The 19,134-nt window shown below is 41.8% G+C and overlaps 2 protein-coding genes and 1 long non-coding RNA gene across 3 annotated transcripts in view; 2 read left to right on the plus strand and 1 right to left on the minus strand.

Moving 5' to 3' along the window:
* The window catches only part of ndp (norrin cystine knot growth factor NDP), a 28,954-nt gene extending 25,029 nt beyond the window's left edge, over positions 1-3,925 (plus strand). Inside the window, exon 3 of the mRNA XM_007571403.2 lies at positions 1,678-3,925. Within this exon, the coding sequence (XP_007571465.1) occupies positions 1,678-1,902 (225 nt within the window). The 3' untranslated portion in view covers positions 1,903-3,925. The remainder of the gene's footprint in view (positions 1-1,677) is intronic.
* The window catches only part of LOC107838572 (uncharacterized), a 41,370-nt gene extending 37,272 nt beyond the window's left edge, over positions 1-4,098 (minus strand). The window contains exon 1 of the long non-coding RNA XR_001664661.1: positions 3,225-4,098. This is a non-coding gene — a long non-coding RNA (uncharacterized LOC107838572). The remainder of the gene's footprint in view (positions 1-3,224) is intronic.
* Positions 4,099-12,873: 8,775 nt separating this feature from the next.
* The window catches only part of mao (monoamine oxidase), a 35,029-nt gene continuing 28,768 nt past the window's right edge, over positions 12,874-19,134 (plus strand). The window contains exon 1 of the mRNA XM_007571405.2: positions 12,874-13,069. Within this exon, the coding sequence (XP_007571467.2) occupies positions 12,889-13,069 (181 nt within the window). The 5' untranslated portion in view covers positions 12,874-12,888. The remainder of the gene's footprint in view (positions 13,070-19,134) is intronic.

Here is a 19,134-nt window from a genome sequence, read left to right on the forward strand (position 1 = left end):
GTTAAAGATAAGTTTATTTGTAAAGCACATTTTAACAACACGGCAGTTCAAAGCGCTTCACCCCATTAAACGTAATACACTAACCGACTATGAAACGAGCAATAAACATTCTATTTGGTCAAATGTCATAATCAAAATCATCAAACATACATGGATCAAATATGCTGATCAATATTCCAGTTAATTTGAATCAAATGCCTCTCCAAACAGGTGGGTCTTTAGCTCTGATTTAGAGGAGCTCAGTGTTTCAGCTGTTTTACAGTTTTCTGGAAGTTTGTTCCAGATTTGTGGTGAATAGAAGCTGAATGCTGCTTCTCCTTGTTTGGTTCTGGTTCTGGATGCAGAGCAGACCCAGAAGACCTGAGAGGTGTGGAAGGTTGATACAACAACAGGAGATCTTTAATGTATTGTGGTGCTGAGATCCTCAGTGATTTATAAACTAACATTATTATTATTATTATTAATAATATTATTTCTATTGATATTATTATTTCAGTGAGAACGCGAGCAGCATTGTTTTAGATCAGCTGCATCTGTCTGCTGTTTCAGGCAGACCTGTGGAGACTCTGCAGTCATCAATGTGACTAAAGATAAACACGTGGATGAGTTTCTCCAGATCTTGCTTGGACATTCGTCCGTTAATCCTGGAAATGTTCTTCTGGTGACAGAAGGCCGACTTTGTAACTGTTTTTATGTGACTCTGAAGGTTCAGGTGAGAGTTCATCACGACACCCAGATTTTATGCCTAATTGCTGGTTTCTAGCTGTAATAACTGAAGCTGTGCGTTGACTCTAGATCGTTCCTCTCTGGGTCCAAAGATAACTTCAGTTTTGTTTCTGTTCAGCTGGAGAAAGTCATGGCGCATCCATAAACAACAGAGATTTACTGTAGTTACTTTTTTGAAAGTGTTTCGTAGTTCTGATGCTTTGGACCACAGCGGTGACTCAGTTGTTCTTCATCTGTGAATCAGTGGATGAATGAATGACAGCTCTGAATGGATGGTGGGACAGCAGTGGGGGGTGGGGGGGCGCGAGGGTCGGGACGGGGCGAGCAGATGAGGGGAGAGAGCGACGGCCCAATGCTCGGCCAGAACAAAGACAAATGGTCTTAAAGTGGCGACAGCGCTCCTGACGTGTGTGTGTGTGTGTGTGTATTTGTGACATCCTGCTATGGCCCCAGACAGGCTTTTGTCAAAGTGGGTACACGGGTGGCGACACAGCAGCTGACAGAAGACGTGACACAGGAGGCTGTTTAGGGGTGGCGACAGGAATGCAGTGACCCACAGAGGAGCGCCAGTCGGATGGTCACTACACTAATCAGGCTGCTGCTATGTGTGTATGTGTGTGTGTGTGTGTGTGTGTGTGTGTGTGTGTGTGTGTGTGGGGATGGGTCAACCTTGAGGAAGACTTGATACACCCCTGTCTGCTGTGTGTGACTAAACTACCTCAGGTGTGGGAGTGTGGGACCGGCTCCTGTTGCCATCTCTCATTTCGCAGATGCAAGGCCAGGGAGTAGGAGGCCAAAGAGGCGCTAGACGCTACTTCCTGTCAGGGCAGACTCAAACAATGCTCCGCTGTGCTCACACCGCCCCGTTCCCCGGTCCTTATCTCTGACAGAACCTTGATGTTGATGAAAACCCTCTGTGTGACTGACCTGCCCTCTCTCGTGTCTCTGCAGATGGTGTTGCTGGCGCGCTGCGAGGGCCACTGCAGCCACACCACCCGCTCAGACCCGCTCATCTCCTTCAGCTCCGTGCTCAAGCAGCCCTTCAAGAGCTTCTGCTCCTGCTGCCGACCACACACCTCCAAGCTGAAGGCGGTGAGGCTGCGCTGCGCCGGCGGGACTCGCATTACGGCCACCTACAGATACATCCTAGCCTGCAACTGCGAGGAGTGCAGCTGAGTAGGCGGCAGTTCCCTCCAAGACCCCGGCCCCCCAAAGGCTCTCGTTTTTCTTGGCCTCGGACCTCGTTCTGGAACTGTTCGGAATGCTCCGTTGATTTTTGGATATAGAGTTATGCTCCAAAAATGCTGGACGTTAACAGTTTGGAGGAATCAAATCCGCCCTCCCCCCCCTTCACGTGCTCCTAATAATTGACCCGCAGCTCTGGGACACATGTAGAACGCTCCATACCTTCTCCATTATAAGTGCTTTCAATCACAACGAGCCATGCAAAGCATATTTCTTCAGCTCACAAGGCCAAACACCGCAAACTGCTGATCCCGGGGGCCGGTTTGAGACCCTTCCCCGCCTGAGAGACACACTCCGCTCATTACAGGCCTCAGTAATCCATCTCTCACACACACACACACACACACACACGCTCTCAAACCGCAGTGTGGCGCTTCGAAGAATCTGTGACAGCTAAGCGAACCCCTCCCACACGTTTGACAACAAGACAACACGCCTCGTTAAAATGCAGCACGGGAAAAGGACGAGGCCTCCCCAGACGCACGGTGGAACTATACAGGAACATCTGCACTCTTACTCAACCAATAACATTTACACACTTCCTGCAGATCTTCATGTAGCTCTGTAAAACTTCACTGTCGCTTACAGGAGAGCTCATCATGTGGACGTTCTAGGAGAAACGGAGGGCAAAGGAAACCCTGAGGTTAAAAACACAGCCAAGGACGAAGGCCCACCTGTGGGTGTTGGTTTGGACTCTCCCTAGACTGTCACTTATGTTAGTGTTCATAATCTCTATCTGAGTCTTTGTGATGTTCGTGTCAGCGTTGTTGTAACCGCAGCCTCCGTCATGCCAGTTTGGTAGAGTGCCTTGCAAAAGAATTTATTCCCCTTGAACTTTTTTTCACATTTTGAAATTGAGATTTTATGCGATAGACGTAAGAACGCTAATGCGACCCAAATCGACCGATGGAGCTGGTGTGTGCCCCAGGGCAGCTGTGGCTGCAATCCAGTAGCCACATGAATGTACAGGAAAGCTTGATTTTGTTGCCCCCAACAGCAGACATAAGGAAGACTGTAGATGTTAGCTTCAGGTCCAGTGGTAAGATGGTTTCCATTGTACCTATTAATGCAGACTTAGGCACATTTGATCTTTGAACTATTAGGAAAGGCAGTTAGAAGCATTTTTAGAATATTCCTACAAACCATCAGAACTGGTGCAGCACACACCGCCTCCTGACTCTAGAACACCTTTGGGGCCAATTAGAGCAGAGACTGTGAGCCACAGGCCTTTTTGTCCGACATCAGTGTCTTACCTCTTCGATGCTGTTATGAAAGAACGGTCGAAAATTCCCGTCAACACACTCCTGTACCTTGAGGAAAACCGTCCCGGAGGAGCTGAAGCTGAAATCACTTTGATGGCTGGGCCGACATTGTTGTCAAACCGTCTGGAGTAAGAATGCTCTGCAGCTCGAGTCCACCTGTAGATGAGCAAAAACATCTGGCAAAATACTGCAGCTGAAGCTCAGTCAGATTGGAAAGAGGACATCTGTGAAGCAATCTTTAAGTCTTGCCACAGATTATCTATTGAATGTAGGTCTGGACTTTGACTGGGCCATTTAAACCAATGACTGTGCTGCGACCTGAACTGTCCCGCTGTAGTTCTGGCTGGATGTTTTCGGTTGTCATCATGGAAGAACGTTCTGTGAGGTTGTGACAGAGCAGGGCTGAATACAAACGCAGCATTTTCTTCCATTTCATATTTATGCACTATTCTGTGTTGTTCTATCACGTAAAATCCCAATAAAACATACTCAAGTTCGTGATTATAATGTGACAAAATGTGAAAGCGGTATGAATACCTGTACAAGGCACTGTACAATTGCTGCTATTGCCTGTTGTTTATTGTTACTCCTTCCATGTTGAACCAGCGCTACAGTTGCTCTGCCAATGTCCGTGTTGCTCGCGTGTATTGACCTTACAGCCAACATCGAATACAAAACTTTAAACTCCTGCACATCTCCTTCTGTCTGTGTGAGACTCGTTCAGCCTTCAGTCTCTGATCAGTGTATCCAAGTGTAAAAGTATGTCAGTGTTCAAATTGTGGTTTTTGTATAATTAAAACTCTACAACCACAATGTGTTCAGTGCTTACATGCATCAAGCTGTTTGGTTGACTTTCCCTTTTTGCCCATTAGAGCACACATTTTCAGTCCGAAACAGGACTTGATGTCGTTTGTTCTCAAAACTTTTAATACTTTTACTTACTTTTTCATTTTGAGAGCAGGACTTCATGTCTTTCTTCTCAAAACTTGGAATGATTGTACTCAAAACTTCTTACGATCAGACTTAGTCTCTGTTCTACTATCGAATGTTGCAACCTGCACCATCCGCAGAATTTAGGGAGAAACAACGACCTCAGCTTTCTGCTCCATGTTACACTAAACATCCACTAGCAGTGCTACTGATCACTAACAGCTACTGATCTTAGGCAGGAGTTTGTTCACCCTACCAACTCCCTTCATCCAGTGGGTGGCGCAGGTTGCTACAATCGATAGTAGAGGTGTGCCGATCGATCGGTCACCGATCATAATCGGCCGATTTTCGTGAAAAAGTGCATGATCGGTGATCGGCGATCATTGGCTCTTGTTGCCGATACCGATCATCTCATTTCGCAGCCTGCCTGTGCAGCTGGTCTCCTCTTTCCTTCACACTGCGCAAACGCCATTGCCGAAAACCAACGGGAGTTTGAAAGCAATGTGCCGGGAGACGGTGGTTCTCTCTCGGCTTAACGAGCCACTACGCCTGACAGAGCGGGCGAGACGAGCCAGCGGCTGGAGTGGGAGTCCGAAGACTACAATGTTATAATTAGCGCTATTTTAGCTAACCGGAGTTGGATAAAAGTGAACAGAAACGTGGTGGGAGGGGTTAGAAAAACTGCAAGAACAAAAACTAAAAAGCACCGAAGTCCAAAAAAGTCCCAAACTAACATAAATATTTAACACACAAACCTGAACCGCTGGAGCAATTCAGGAGCCGAGAAGGAGGGAGAATTAGCGCTTCCGGTGATTCGTCGTTGGATGATGACAGACATGCTACCCAGGGACAGTAGAGGGCAGAGTATCTGGTAAGAAGGAGTGGACATGTTCACGAAGAGGGAGGAGAGCAGGTGTGTGTGAGTGAGTCCGCCTCCTGGAATTAACAATAAACACGTTTTGAGACGTTTGCAATTATAATAATAATAATAATAAGAAGAAGAAGAAGAAGAAGAAGAATAGGAGAAATAAAATACTAAACAAAAAAATAGAAAGAACAGTTAGAAAATTGTTAGAATTAATACCATTTAAAAATATTTAGACACATCTGCACTAAAAGATATCTGGCCAAAAATGCTTAACATGGTATAGGAAATGATTACGAAAATGATTTTTAAGCTGCTACTTTGATGGAGCACTCTTTGTTTTCCATAAAAATATGGTCTTATATGGGCATAATTGTGCTCTTGTATAAACAATTTATTCCATACAACAGTGAAGAAACAAGAGTTTCTTTGACATCCACATTCACTTCCACATGGGAACTGATGCATATGCATATGCGTATTTGATTGTACTGGCGGGGTTTGTTATCAAGGGACATGTTTCACACAAAAAATATTATTTTTGAATTCACATACAAGCATTCCACCCTGTGATGAATGATAAATTATGTTATTTATCCCAAAAAGCCAGAGTGGTGTGTTTGCTGTCTAAACAGGAAAATTATGGAGCCTTATTTTTTAGTATTTGCAACAATAAAATACAAAAATTTAACCGAATTCCCAATTTAGATCTTGAAATCTGAAAAACAAAAACGTATTAACAATCAATAATTCCGTTTAAATGGTACGTAATGCAGTAGCTGTAGAAGACCCACATCTACATTATACAACTATGTGATATAAATAGTGGTTTGTAAAATTTCTAAAGTCTCTGGTAAAGTGTACTTTTTTTGTTTCAAGAAATGTTTTATTTCCACCGTTTAAACTACCAGCCAACAAATAATCGTGTTTTTAACAATAAAAATAAAACCCGCTTTTTATTGACATTTTTTGCTGGATCGTAACTCTTAAGTGAACCCAGAAAGCTGAAAACGGCACGTAAAGAAGGCGTAAAGCGAGCTGAGGGTCTGCGGGGTGCCCGAGTAGCCGGTCGGACTCTTTATTTCGGGAGACACGGCTGGCCTCCAGTATCTCATTAGACGCCGTTTCTTGTGTTTGGTGTCGGGGCGCAGCCAAACCCCGTGGTTTTCGTCTCAGCTTCCTCACCCACCCGGCGCAGATGTCTCTGTTGTGCTCGGAGCCGAAACGCTGCGCGGCTCCGTTGAAGCGGCGTAAAAACTCAGACCGACGGAACATTTCAATCCCGACCGCATCTGACAGCTCGGGCCGCTGCTTCACACGTGAACCTAATAAAATCCTTTTCCCCGAGACTCTGGAGACTAATTTGCCTCTGTCTGCTGTCTCCCCTCGCTGTGGCTCTCCTTCATCACGGCTCTCGCTCCGAATCTGCACGCAGAGCAGAGAGAAGGCCTTTTCTGACAAAAAGGGAAACGGTGTAATTAGCTGGCGGCGCGACAGAGTGACAAGATAATGGCTGTCAGGCTGAGTGTAAATGTTCTCTGTTCAGAGTCTAATGGCGGACAGAAGGAGGCAAAAAAGTTGGTTAACATTTTGCGTCACACTTACTTAAAGGGCAAACTATCATGACTCAAATCATGTTTTTCCTCTACATCCAGGTGTGAGGCAACCTGGTGGACAGATGTGATCTTTTTATAGCCCCATACTTCAGCAGACACCACACAGTCATTTGTTCTTCGTGCTAATCATAGCCATCTGAACGTTTATTTAACAAAAAAAGGAGGGATTTTTATTGGACCGCTCTGATGCTGCCTCCTCATTAAAGAGAAACTCACGTCCCTGTGTTTATTATTCCATTATAATCCCAGACATGGACAACAGCCATGTGCTGGAGGGCTCACAATATGACTATTCACTGCCTTTCACATTTACTACTTTGAGGCCTGTGATTAAGCTGTCAGCACAAATTTACAGCGAAAAAATCTGGACAATTATGCGAACGCACTGAAAGAATAGATTCGTGGGGCTTGCGGGTCCGACTCCAGACAATAACCGTTTGCCCGTGTGAGCGGTAACAGGAACGCTTCAGAGCTGAGCTCGGGTGTTTCCGTTTCGTTTCTCCGTTTATTTAGACTGACCCTCGCCGACTGAGAAGGGAACAGTGCGTGAACCGGCGTTGTCCCCAAGCGCTCATTTCCGGTCAGATGTTCTTCTGTTCCAGTCGACGTTGGCGATTTAAATAAATAAATAACAACCTCAAACTGAAACTATTCATGTCAGTGGTATACAGTACTTAATTCTGGATGTTAACAGCTTACAATTTCACAAGAGCCTGCTGTTAGATTCGGTGCTCTTTTGTTCAGCTTGATGTTCCTGTGGGAAGTTCTCCGATTGAGCGTTCCTGTTGTCTCAGTCCGCCAGGCCCACAGACTCTCTACCAAGAACGAAGTAAACTTCTGGATTTTGCTGCGTCACCTGTTGGTAATAAACTGCTGTGTTCATGCAGATCAGTTGGCTGAAGTTTTGGTCTAATGCTGTTTTGATATAACTTGTTGATAATAACTGAGCTCTTAACATTTTTCAGTGCAGTTTTAGTTGATATTAAATTCTCAGGTAGCGTTGCAGCTTTTTAATGACTTGTCACGTAAATAAACAAATTCACAAGTGGTTTTCATTTCATTTCTTATTTAATGGAAACACCACAAGTGTGAAATTGTGTTTTTGTCGACATTAGCAGAACATAGACAAAGATTTGAGCACATTTGTAATGTAAACACAACTCATGTGACCTTTCTACAGAACTAATGCCGGTGAGACTCAAATATGGCAGTAATGACTCAATAATGTTATATAATTTCATGCTGAACTACGCTGCGTACATACTGTAGCGTAGCGTAGTTTGTCAGATACTTGAAAATGAAAGTAAACTGAAATGTACAGAAGATGAAAAAATAAAGAAATTAAATTAGATTAAAAATTGAGACGGTGAAACCACGACAAAAGTAAGGTTCCCTGTCCTGAATTCCACAACATTGATCCCAATACACAGGTACTATTCACTACTTCAAAGAAGTAGCTCCACTTTATTTATTATTTTTTTTAGCAAATTCTCCTCCATTTTATCATTTTATCATGTTTAGATCAGCTTTACACACATTTTACAAAACACTAACATGCATGACAAGATGGGAAACAACATGACAAGCGGCTGAAGCAGCTCTTTGATTTATAATCTTCTCTTATTACCACATGTATCAATACAGCCGCCAAAGATCAGAGATGATGCACTCAGTATGCTGATATAGATGTGTGGCAAAAAGCAGCAGAATTTAGGAACATTTCAGGAAACCTGAAAACTGAAACGAATGTATGAATAAGGATTTCTGGAGACTAAATTCAGCTGAACATTTCTTGAATTTATTGAACAAACTGGCATTCCACAGCAATCCTTTGCCAAATGACTAAGATTATTGCCACAAAACGTTGTGAGCTCCTTAAAACGAAATGAGTGTTAAGCAGAGTTTATTAGAACATATTTATTGTGGAAAAAATCAAATGTACTTGGCCATAAAATTTCCAAATTTATTCATTCACATAAAACCTTTATTTCCATTCACATATCCAATGCTTTGAGGTTTAGTGTCTGCCACAGTTTTATGTAACGTTAAAATGAGGTTGTTTTTTGGTTATTCTCTTTGGTTATTGGTGTTGGACAACCAGGAGGAATTTCCTGTAAAACACTTGGAAACCATAGAAGAAGATTCGTCTGTGTGGCCGGCGAGGCATAATAAACTTCCATCATTCTCCGTTTTCCGTAAATTGGGGGTTTCACCGAGTGTGTAATACTGATTTAATTGACCAAATCAGATAGAAAACATCGCCTAAAAGAGTCTAATGAGGAGGTTCTGGGACTGCGACCAGCTGAAAATGTTTACTGGCAGGAAAAAAAAGAAAACCCAGCTAAACCGGCACCAAATGTTCCGATCGCAGGATAACAGAATTTATTAGGTAAAATTAGAAAATTGTGTTGGAGGGCTATGCGCAGTCATGTTCAATAATTTAGAATATGCATTCCGATGGGATTCAGTTGCCAGGTTGGGAATAACTTTTTTGAAAATATTCTTTAAGCAGGTGCTCAATCTATTTCCTTTTTAATTTAAGGTTTCTTTCTTAAAATGCTTTTTATTGTCATGTTGTCCCCATGCAAATAAACAATAATGAGAGAGAATTTTACAAGAATGAACAAACACCGAACCCTGAAACGTTTATAGCCTAAGCTAATTTGCACCGTGCGTCACCATAAACAACATAAAACATTTAAAAGACAATAAGACAACATAGCAAGGCATCCGACCTTTAGATATTGGGTTTTTATTAACCGTAAGCAAACAATCATCATTATTAGCAGAAATGAAGGTTTTAAACATCAGTGAGTTTTTGTGAATAATCTATAAAATAATTTACCTTTTCAGTATTCTGGCTTATTAAAGGTGACTGTACGACTATGTGGAAGGGAAGTAGGGCTTTATATTGTGGTAAGGCTTAATTTTACATGTTGGACCTGCTCAGGCAGCAGAAACTTTTTTCTTCGTTTTTTGGGGAGGGGGTCGAGATTCAAGGCCGACGAAACGTTTCCGATGATGCCAGGCCGCTGCTGCCCTCTGCTGGCAAGTCCCAGGACACACATTGTGTTCACTCTGGTCTACGTGACTGTAAACAGAGTGAAATTTTCTGATTATTATTCAGACAACACAGAGTAAATATGAAGGTAAATGATAATAATCATAACTAGGAGGAGGTGTTGGATGAGTGAGTTTTATATGTTGGATCTCATATGTCATTCTCTACAAAAGTGTTTGAAACCAGAGCAAAACAACGTAAAATATCTTATAAAGAAATTTCATACCCCCTGAAATTTTGGATGTTTTTTTATAACCACAACCACCAGAGTATGTTTTCAGGTGGTCATCACATTAACAGAAATTGCTTTAATAGAAAAAAAAAACCTTGTATTTTACAATTACAAAAACAAAAGTTTATGAGACAGATGATCTGTGACAAGATCAATTTCCTCCACTTTACCTCTGAGTTTATATTTCCATCTGAAGCAATTCAGATGGAAATTGCTTCAGATGATGGAAATCAACCAATCAGAGCCAGAAGGAGGGTCTTGATGCTGTCAGTCAACCTCTTGTATGTGCTGCTAAATGTGCTGATGGCAGAGAAACGACTTACCACTACAGGAAAAACATTTATCCACAGTCATTGTTGGCCATGCTAACTAGCTGTAGCATTTATGACACGCTATGCTAACTGCAGTGTAGCAGAGAGAAAGGATGAGCTGCGCCACACAGAGGGTGATTGACAGCACCATGACCCACCTCTTCTTTCTGATTGGTTGTCTAGGTTAGCACTGGGAGGAGGCCAACTAAAAACGTCACAGACTGCTAAAAGACTTGATTACTTGTGCAAATAATGTCATTATTTATTACTCATTCAAATGTATTTAAAAAGAAAATGTCTGTAAAGAATTTTAAAACCATTTATATGCTCAAGCGATGTGAAATCCATGAATTTAAAGGGAGAACACTTTTATTTAACCATAATTTTGTCTTCCTTTGCAAGGCTCTGTGAAATGAAATAAAAGAAGGAGGTTCTAGAAGTGAACAGTTTCTGGTTAATCATCTGTCAGTCAGAGGAACATTTCTGCATCGACACGCTCACCTTCTCCTTTCCTGCTCAGTCTCACTGCCCTACTCCCTGAAAGGACAGCGATGTGCTAGCGTCGGACTTTAGTAGCTTATTCCATAGATGAGGATTAGGATTATGACAATCATGCTCAGATTACGCCAAGAGGGGAACCTTAATGTATATCCAGCCCAGCTGAAATGTGAACTAAATGTCTGTGCATTGCATCACATTTAAGCAGGTAAAGCAGAGAGTTTCACTTCTTCTGTGTTCAATTTGCCGAAACCCCTCCCCCCCAAAACAACCTAATTTTTTGGCAAACTGTTTCACATGCCAACCTAAGTCAGGGGGTTCTGTTCTATCAAATGTGACTGAAATACACTGTGTTCAATAAAAGCTGGATGTCTATAATTGCAGTGAACATCGCAGCACATCCAAGTGGCCACAAGAGGGAAACAAAAGCCGAAGAACGCAAAGCGTTTTAGTCTCTAACCAAAGCCTGTGAGTCACACAGTCTGAGTGGATGTAGGCCACTGTGCCAAAGCATGTCAGGACACACAGGGTCACAACTGCAGAGTTAAAGGGGCAGCATTGTGTGTTTTCCAGGCACATAGTCCCATTTCAGAGCACAATCAAGTAACCTTCAGTTGCAAAAATGCTGCATGAATCAAAAATGAGTTAAAAGAACCAGTAAAGTGACCAGTTTGAATGAATCTGTGCCCTAGGCTTTACGTCCTGGCTGATGTCTAGAGATGTTGCTTCAGTATTTTTTTTCCTCATGATGCAATCTATTTTATGAAGTGAACCAGTTTCTATTACAGCAAAACAACCCACAACATGATGCCGCCACCACCATGCTTGACAGCTGGGATGGTTCAAGCATCCCTGTTCTTCCTCCAAATGTAACATTAGTCATTATGGCCAAACAGTTTAGTTTCATCAGAGTACAGTCCATCTCTCCAGAAATGAAGATCTTTGTCACCGCATTGTTCACCTGCAACCTGAAATCTGTGTGAGAAAGATTCAGAGCTATGAATACTTTAACAAAGCACGGACACAGCTTCAAGAAACTACACTGAAAAATGAAAACAGGTCATCAAACTTGAAAAAAACTGGAGTTGATTTGTTAAAACTACAATCAAATTAAGTTTATCCAAGGAAAAATTCTGTTTAAGTTGATTGTTTAGCTGAAAAAGTGCAACTATCACTGTTTTCTATGTTTTCTGTCAGTTTGAACAAAGAAACGAACAGAAAGCAGAAGTCAGGAACACTTTGTATCCAACTAATGTTACTTAATCAGCTGATTTAATGAAAACTAAATAAATATTTGAAGCCTGTTTGCATACTTCAGAAGTAAAGAGAATTAATTAGGTTTTACAGTATTTAAGTTTTTATCATTAAAACTTATTCAAAATGATCAAGTTAGTCAAGCTGTATCAACTTAAGATGAACAGAAACAACATTTTTAAGTTTTGGAAACTTTTTATTAGATATATCTTTTTTAAAGTCCACTTATTACGTTTTACAGTGTCCAGCTCTAGAATGGATTAGATCTGGTCTGCATCTGCATTGCAGATGAACACTTATTAATAATAAAAGTGACAATGTCATACTTTTATTATTAATATTAAGAGTGAAATTTTCACAGACAAAATCTAAAAATTATTTTAAAAAATGAAAACCTTGGATACACTAAATTATTTCTCATTTATTTACCAGATTTCTTAATTCATTCAAATTCAGTAGTAAATAGAATCGTAAACATCTGAGCACATTGGATGAATTCAGCAAATATATTTATAACAAAACTGTTTTTAAACATGAAAATTTGGACTTCACGTTTAATTTGGGCAGAAGAAGAAATTAAAAAAGAACCGTAAGTTCTCAAAGTGATTTGAAGTTGAACTTTTTTTTTTTGCTTCCCACGGCAAAAAGTTGAGACAGCACAGCTGTGAAAGGAGGATAGTTCTCCTGTTTTTATGGTTTTTGGAATCAACTCAAAGATTTTCGATCTTTCCGCCATCAATCTTTGACTGGAAAAAAAAAACCTTGATAAGAGAAGACTTTGGGCCTGGCAAATCTTATCTGACCAGGAGTGAAGTTCACGTCCTGTTCACCCCGCAGACCCACGAACACCTCCCTGAATTAATCCTCCTTCCCCGGCGCCGCTTTACTATGTGTGGGCGGAGCCAGGTGGGAGTGGGCCTGTTTAATACAGATGCGCTCCTCGGTGTGCAGCCCTGCGTTCAGCGGCGATCGGACGGTTCGGTTCGGAGCGGAGCAGAGCGGCAGACGGGAACCATGACTGCACCCAGCAACAACTACGACGTTGTGGTGATCGGAGCGGGGATATCAGGTAGGAGCGACTTGCAGGGATGATTATTGATTCTGGGGAGACTTGAGTCCGGGCGCTGTGGGCGGGGTGGCCGGCGCAACTGTTGCACAAGAGCCGCTGGATCACCGCTGGGGGAGGAAACGGACACAGAGCGATCCGCTTCTCCTTATTCCGGTTTCCATCCACGTATCTCCCCCCCCTTCCCTCCGCTGCTTTACTGCGGGTTAAGTAACGGCTAATCAGCCGCAGCGGACTTTGTATTACATAAGAGGAAGAGGAGGGCTGCTGGAGGAGGGAAGGGTGGGCATAAATCATTCCTGGTTCCATCAGGGAGGCTGAGCAGCTGTTCGTTTCACCGCTGCTGCTTGTTGTTGTTGTTGTTGGTGGTGATGGTGGCCACCTTCTGTCAGAGGAAGCATGGAGGAAGCTCGGTCATGGAGAGAGAGAGAGAGAGAGAGAGACCAAGTAGTTCCAGGAATCTCCCCGAACAGATGTTGCTTCATGTGGGGAGGCTGCTCTGGCTCCACGGCGACACAAACTGAAATCACGGTGATGTGATTAGCCTGGAGCAGAACACGACTCAAGTCTGCAGCCGTTACTACAGTTACTACAACTTTCCGAGGTGTATATGCCTACACTTTTAAACCCACGATTTTTTTTGTTTTTAATTAAAATGAATGCTCTTGTTTTCTTCTCTTCTTTCTCTCCATCCTCACAGCCAGTCGTCTATTATGTACTATTTGCGACACATTGAGGCGCCGGGCTAGAGAATCATTTTCCCGCTACAGCACCGCCGCTTACAGCTGAATGGACGTTAACTTTGTGTTAAGTAAGTTTAAGAAATACAGCAGTAGAAGCACTTGTAAAAAAAAACACAACCTTTTATTTGTAAATGATATTCTTTTTGGGTAACAACTGGGCCATTAATCAGACTTATCAGATAACAGCACTATGTTGAGTGAAGACAGTACAGCTCAAGTATTCATTATCAAGTTAAGCAAATGATTACTGTCTGAATGACAAAATGAAGTTGTAACCTCGAGAAAACCATCAGGAAAAAAGTATACAAGGAAATTGTCCGCTCCAGGCTTCTGTAACAACCACTTTTCTCTATTATTTCTCTCACATTATTCAGTTTTCATTACAAATGAGTGCTGAACTTTGTCAATATTTCACTAATGTTGAAAAAAGACAATTTTGCGACGGCGGTTTTTCCATTAAATAAGAAACACAATTAAAATCACACGTGAAGAAGTTTGTTCGCAATAAGTCATTTAAAAACGCGCCTCGTTTGATATTTGCGAAATATCAAATTACACAATGATCATATGGTCAATGGAAATTCAACTATTACTAAGTTACCATTTCTTCGTAGCTGTAATTTCTAATGTTCATATACATATTTATATAGTACATTTCTGTGGTAGTGCACATCTTAAACTTCATTCGTAATGGTCTTAAAAGTCTTAAATTTGAGTTGGTTAAACTTGCAGAAAACCTGGTTTAGTTGCCTTAGTCCTGACAGCAGTGCACAGCAACAGGTGGGGGAGGGCGAGCTCACTGCGCCTCATTAGTACTCCTGTAAACCACAGCAGTGGTAGGTCATTACTTTATGACACTTGTGTTCATTGATGGCCACGCCGTTCTGTTCAGGGTGGTGCAAAACAGTGCGTACCCCCCTGAACCCCTTCGCCCCCAGTGACCACTGCCCCCTCCGTCAGTCTGGCAGATCTATCGGACGGCCGGGAAGAATTTAGGTCAGTGTCAGGTCAAATACCAGTCAAACGGTGAAAACAGCTCCTGCCAGAGGAAACGTTCATTCACCAACACAACGAGGCTCTGATGTTCCCCATCAGGCCGCCGTAATCACGCCGTTTGTTTCACCGCTGACCTTCTAACATCTTCCGATGAGGACCACAAGTAACAATCAGTGTCCAAGCAGAGGACACGTCCCTGTCCTCTCCTCATTCGCGCTTCCTCCCTCGCCTTCCCTGGGTTTGCTCTCGACGCTTTCAGAGGAAACACTCAAAGTGTGTGGCAGGCTGTTATCAAACCCGGCAAGCCGAGGGCACGCCGAGGAAGAAGAGACGCAGAAATGATGAGGAAGAGGAGGGAAGCTCTTCCCCTCGTTTTTATCCCCCCTCAGCAGCTGCTGGTGACGGTAACTTAATGAGGTAAACACAGGAAGGGGCAGGAGGAGGAGGAGGAGCCAAGAGTTTGGGGAATGAAGAAAGGGAAATGAGTTTGAAAACAGGGAAGTCGACGGTCAGGGATGAGAAAACGGAAAGATGAAGGGAAGTGGTTTTAAAGTAAACCACCGATGAGGCGATTCTCACAAAGTTATTCCTAACAATCCACGAAGGGGAGGATTTGTGGAATGTGTCGACTGATGAACTCGTCCAGAATTGGACGTGCCTAGCCAGGAACAGAGCATTGTTCTGAGTACAGAGAGCAGGAAGTGCTTGTGTTTACACATTCATAAGGACACAATGTATGGTTTATTAGCCTAAACTCTAAACGTGATTCTGATCAAAGTACATTCCTCCATCTAAGGCTTATAGATCAAAAGCACCAACGTGCAACCTTGTTGCACAGCGCAAATATGTGGACTCAAATTCAATCCATGTTCTAATACAAACGTTGACTCAATCCTTGGCTAACATTAACCAACTGTCATATTGACATAAGTGATCCTCGTAAGAAATAAAATCAAATTTCCTCTTTTCTTGCTGGTAAATATGTGAAAAAAGTGTTTCTGTTGCACAAATACAGCTGATAAACCACCACAAGTTGGAGCAAACGTTTTTTTTTTTTGTTTTGTTTTTTTTTGCTGTGTTTCCATTAAGCAGTTATTTTCGTAATTCCAAGCTGTACTATTTTAAAGTCATGTGATATCATAGAGATGGAACTGCACATAAAAACGACCCTTTATTAACCATTCAGACTACAGACGTATAAAAGACACAATCAGGTGACAGAAATACTCCAAATAGTTTGGATGTATTTTTTCTTTCTTTCCTTCTTATGGAAAGTTTGTTTACATCTTAGAAGGGAGATGAACAGCCCATGTTTGACCTGTCTTGCTTTTGCATTTCGCACACAGGTTTCTGACACATTTCTATCCTCAAGAAAAAGACATAAAGCTCCATATATCTCACAAACGGGATATTAACATCCATGGAAAAACCTTAGGATGACCTTGTATTGTAGCAGAATGTACAGTGGCCACCAAGAAAGACTTTTGGTATTCAAATATGCTGCATGAACTGATCAGTACGTTATTGTGCGGTAATGCTAAAGTATTGAGAGGTAATGACGCAAAAGAAACATTTTACCTCATGTCCGCTAAGGGGCTTCATACAGTTTTAAGAAATGCCTGTCATCATTAAATCTACATATCAATCAAGAGTTGAAATTAAAAAAAGGAAGAAAAAAACAACTGCATTCTGTCCCTTTAAAGGAAACTGAGCGTCTCTGTGTCTGATCATTAGAGAAGTCGAGTCCGGGCCTCAACAGAACCGGCCCTCAGAGGCATAGGTGTAAATCCGGGGGGCGGGGGAGTCTTGGAAAAGTCTAGAATTGTCCCCCTCCCCCCCCCAAAAAAAAAAAAAACAATTGAAGAAACGTTTGCATTTAAATAATGTCAATATGAAAAGGCAAAAGAAACAAAAAAAAAAAAACAAAATAAATCTGACGTTTATGTCAGAAAAAAATAAGAATACATTTTTAGGCCCCCCCTACCATTATTAGAACAATGGTTCAGTCCAAAGTGTAGGCGGAGCAACAGCCGCTGAACCACAGGCTGGTCTGAGGCCTGACGTGAGGAGCTAGCTGTTAGCTGTAGCTCTGCATCACAAATACCACCCCCACCCCGGTAAGTAAATACTTACAGCAAAAGACATGTAAACATTTCATTTACTTTCACTGCTCAGTGCGAAGAAACACATGAACAATAAAAATCAGACTGCAGTTTATTTCATTACTTTGGCTGAATCTTGATAAGCTGCCTCATTAGCAAAACTGCTACACTGTTTTCATAGACTTAAGCTTTCTTGTTAAAGGTAGCAAACATCTCATTCATATTTAAGTCTTTAAGTTTTAGTTAATTAGAAGAGTTTGAGACGGGAGGGCAGCTGAGGAGTGGCCCACAGCTCCGTGATAATAAGCTCTGTGTGTGGGAGCCAAGAACAGATAGAAATTTACAAAAAGTTATGCCTTTATTTCTCATTGTCTTCAATATAGAGCGTTTAAAACCACAAAATAAAATCTGAATATTTTTCTATATAAACCCTTTAAGTGTTACGTTTAAATTATGATACTTCCCAGATATTAATTTCTATCTACTTATTTGTTCTCAGTCATCCAGGGCATGCCAAAACTAAAAAAAAGGCTTAAAAATAAAGCAACTTAACAAGTTATCATTTAAATAAGCCATAACTTGTATTGGGAGCCATTTCAATAAATCAATGTTTATGAGGAATTTTATTTAGAGGAGTTACTCATCAAAGCTTTTGTATTTAGAACCTTAAATTTTTATAAAGGTGTAGCAGAGATTAGATCAGTCAGACTGAACAAAACTCCTATTTCAGCAACATTTGAGCTTTAGTTTTACTTCTCTGCAGGCTGCTTACTGAGAATAAAACATGTTTTATGTGCTTACTAGTCATTTTTGGTCCTGCAGCTTGAATGTGGTTTAAAAACTTTTTAAACCACATTTTATGTTACATTTAACTGCAACTTTGCAGACCCCCCCACCCCCCAAAATTACTCTTAAGAAATGTTCCTGTCTATGGTACCCTCCCCCACCCCCCCAATAATGAGATGGGATTTACGCCCTTGCTCAGAGGTATTTCAGCCTGAGAGCGGTTCAGTTTGAGGGTCTGCTTTTCTCTCGTGTTTGAATGCCGTTGAATAATCCAGAACTTGATTCTGGTGAGTCACTGCTTGTCAAGTAGGCGCCACCGTTAGGGCTTCTGAAAAAACAAAATGCACAGGATCAGTCCGTCAGTTTACTTACCAGCCTGAGTAAAAAGACCTTCCTGCGTAACGTGTCTGAATCTGAATACACCATAAACCCAGTGTAGTTTACTTTGCAGAAAGCTTTTCGGCTCATGTCTTGATCTTAGTGATAAGTGAGATTTTTTCTGTATTTAAAAACAAGTTTGTGATTACAGCACGCAGCTCTGATCCTAACCAGAAGTCAACAGGTTTGTTATGGATGGTGCAAGCCATAAATCCTATTGTTTGCAGGCCATAAATAACAGCGATAACAGTAAATAACTGAAATCTGGATTGTTCATACTGTTCAAGTATTTCAACGTGACCTTCACTGTTTTAGTGCGACTGATGAATTTGGGTTCTAAGGACAAAAACACTCAGACAAACAGGGATTTTCCTCCTAAAAATTTTAGCGTACCTCCCAAAGGGTTTTACTTGCGTGCTCTGGCGACCCCTATGAACATTTTCCTGGAGCGCCGTTGCCTCAGAGTGTCTAATGTAATATACTGAATGTGGTTTTTACACTCCAACAGCAGGTCAGGCCGCCGCCTCACATTGCTATTTTCAAGGAGGTTTTATATCACTCTCCAAAGCCGTCCGCTCTGAAGGTTTTAGTGTTTTTTGTTTTTTTTATGCAGTTCACATTTTTCAGGCTAAGGTGCCATAATACCTTATCGCTCATTCAGCAAAGCAAACTTACATTTTTCTGACAACCTGTCTAAATATCGTCAACGTGGTTCCAGAACCACATCACTACTTTCTGCTTCCAGCTGTGCAAACAGCAGAACATTTTATTAGAGCTGCCAGTTACAGTCATTGTGTGTGTGTGTGTGTGTGTGTGTGTGTGTGTGTGTGTGTGTGTGTGTGTGTGTGTGTTTTTCCATTTCTAATTATGTGTATTCACGTTCCTCCATGTTTTTCTTGGGTGTGTGTGGCCAGTAAAGCCATGAAGTGTGTGGTCATAACCTCAGCCCTGTTAATCTTCTGAATCATAACACTGATTACATGAAGACATGGAGCTAATGGATGTTTGTACAACTGGAAGTTTCTCGTCTCCGTGTGTGTGTGTGTGTGTGTGTGTGTGTGTG

This window comes from Poecilia formosa, unplaced genomic scaffold (genome assembly GCF_000485575.1).
Source record: "Poecilia formosa unplaced genomic scaffold, Poecilia_formosa-5.1.2 Scaffold280, whole genome shotgun sequence".
NCBI classification, from domain to species: domain Eukaryota; kingdom Metazoa; phylum Chordata; class Actinopteri; order Cyprinodontiformes; family Poeciliidae; genus Poecilia; species Poecilia formosa.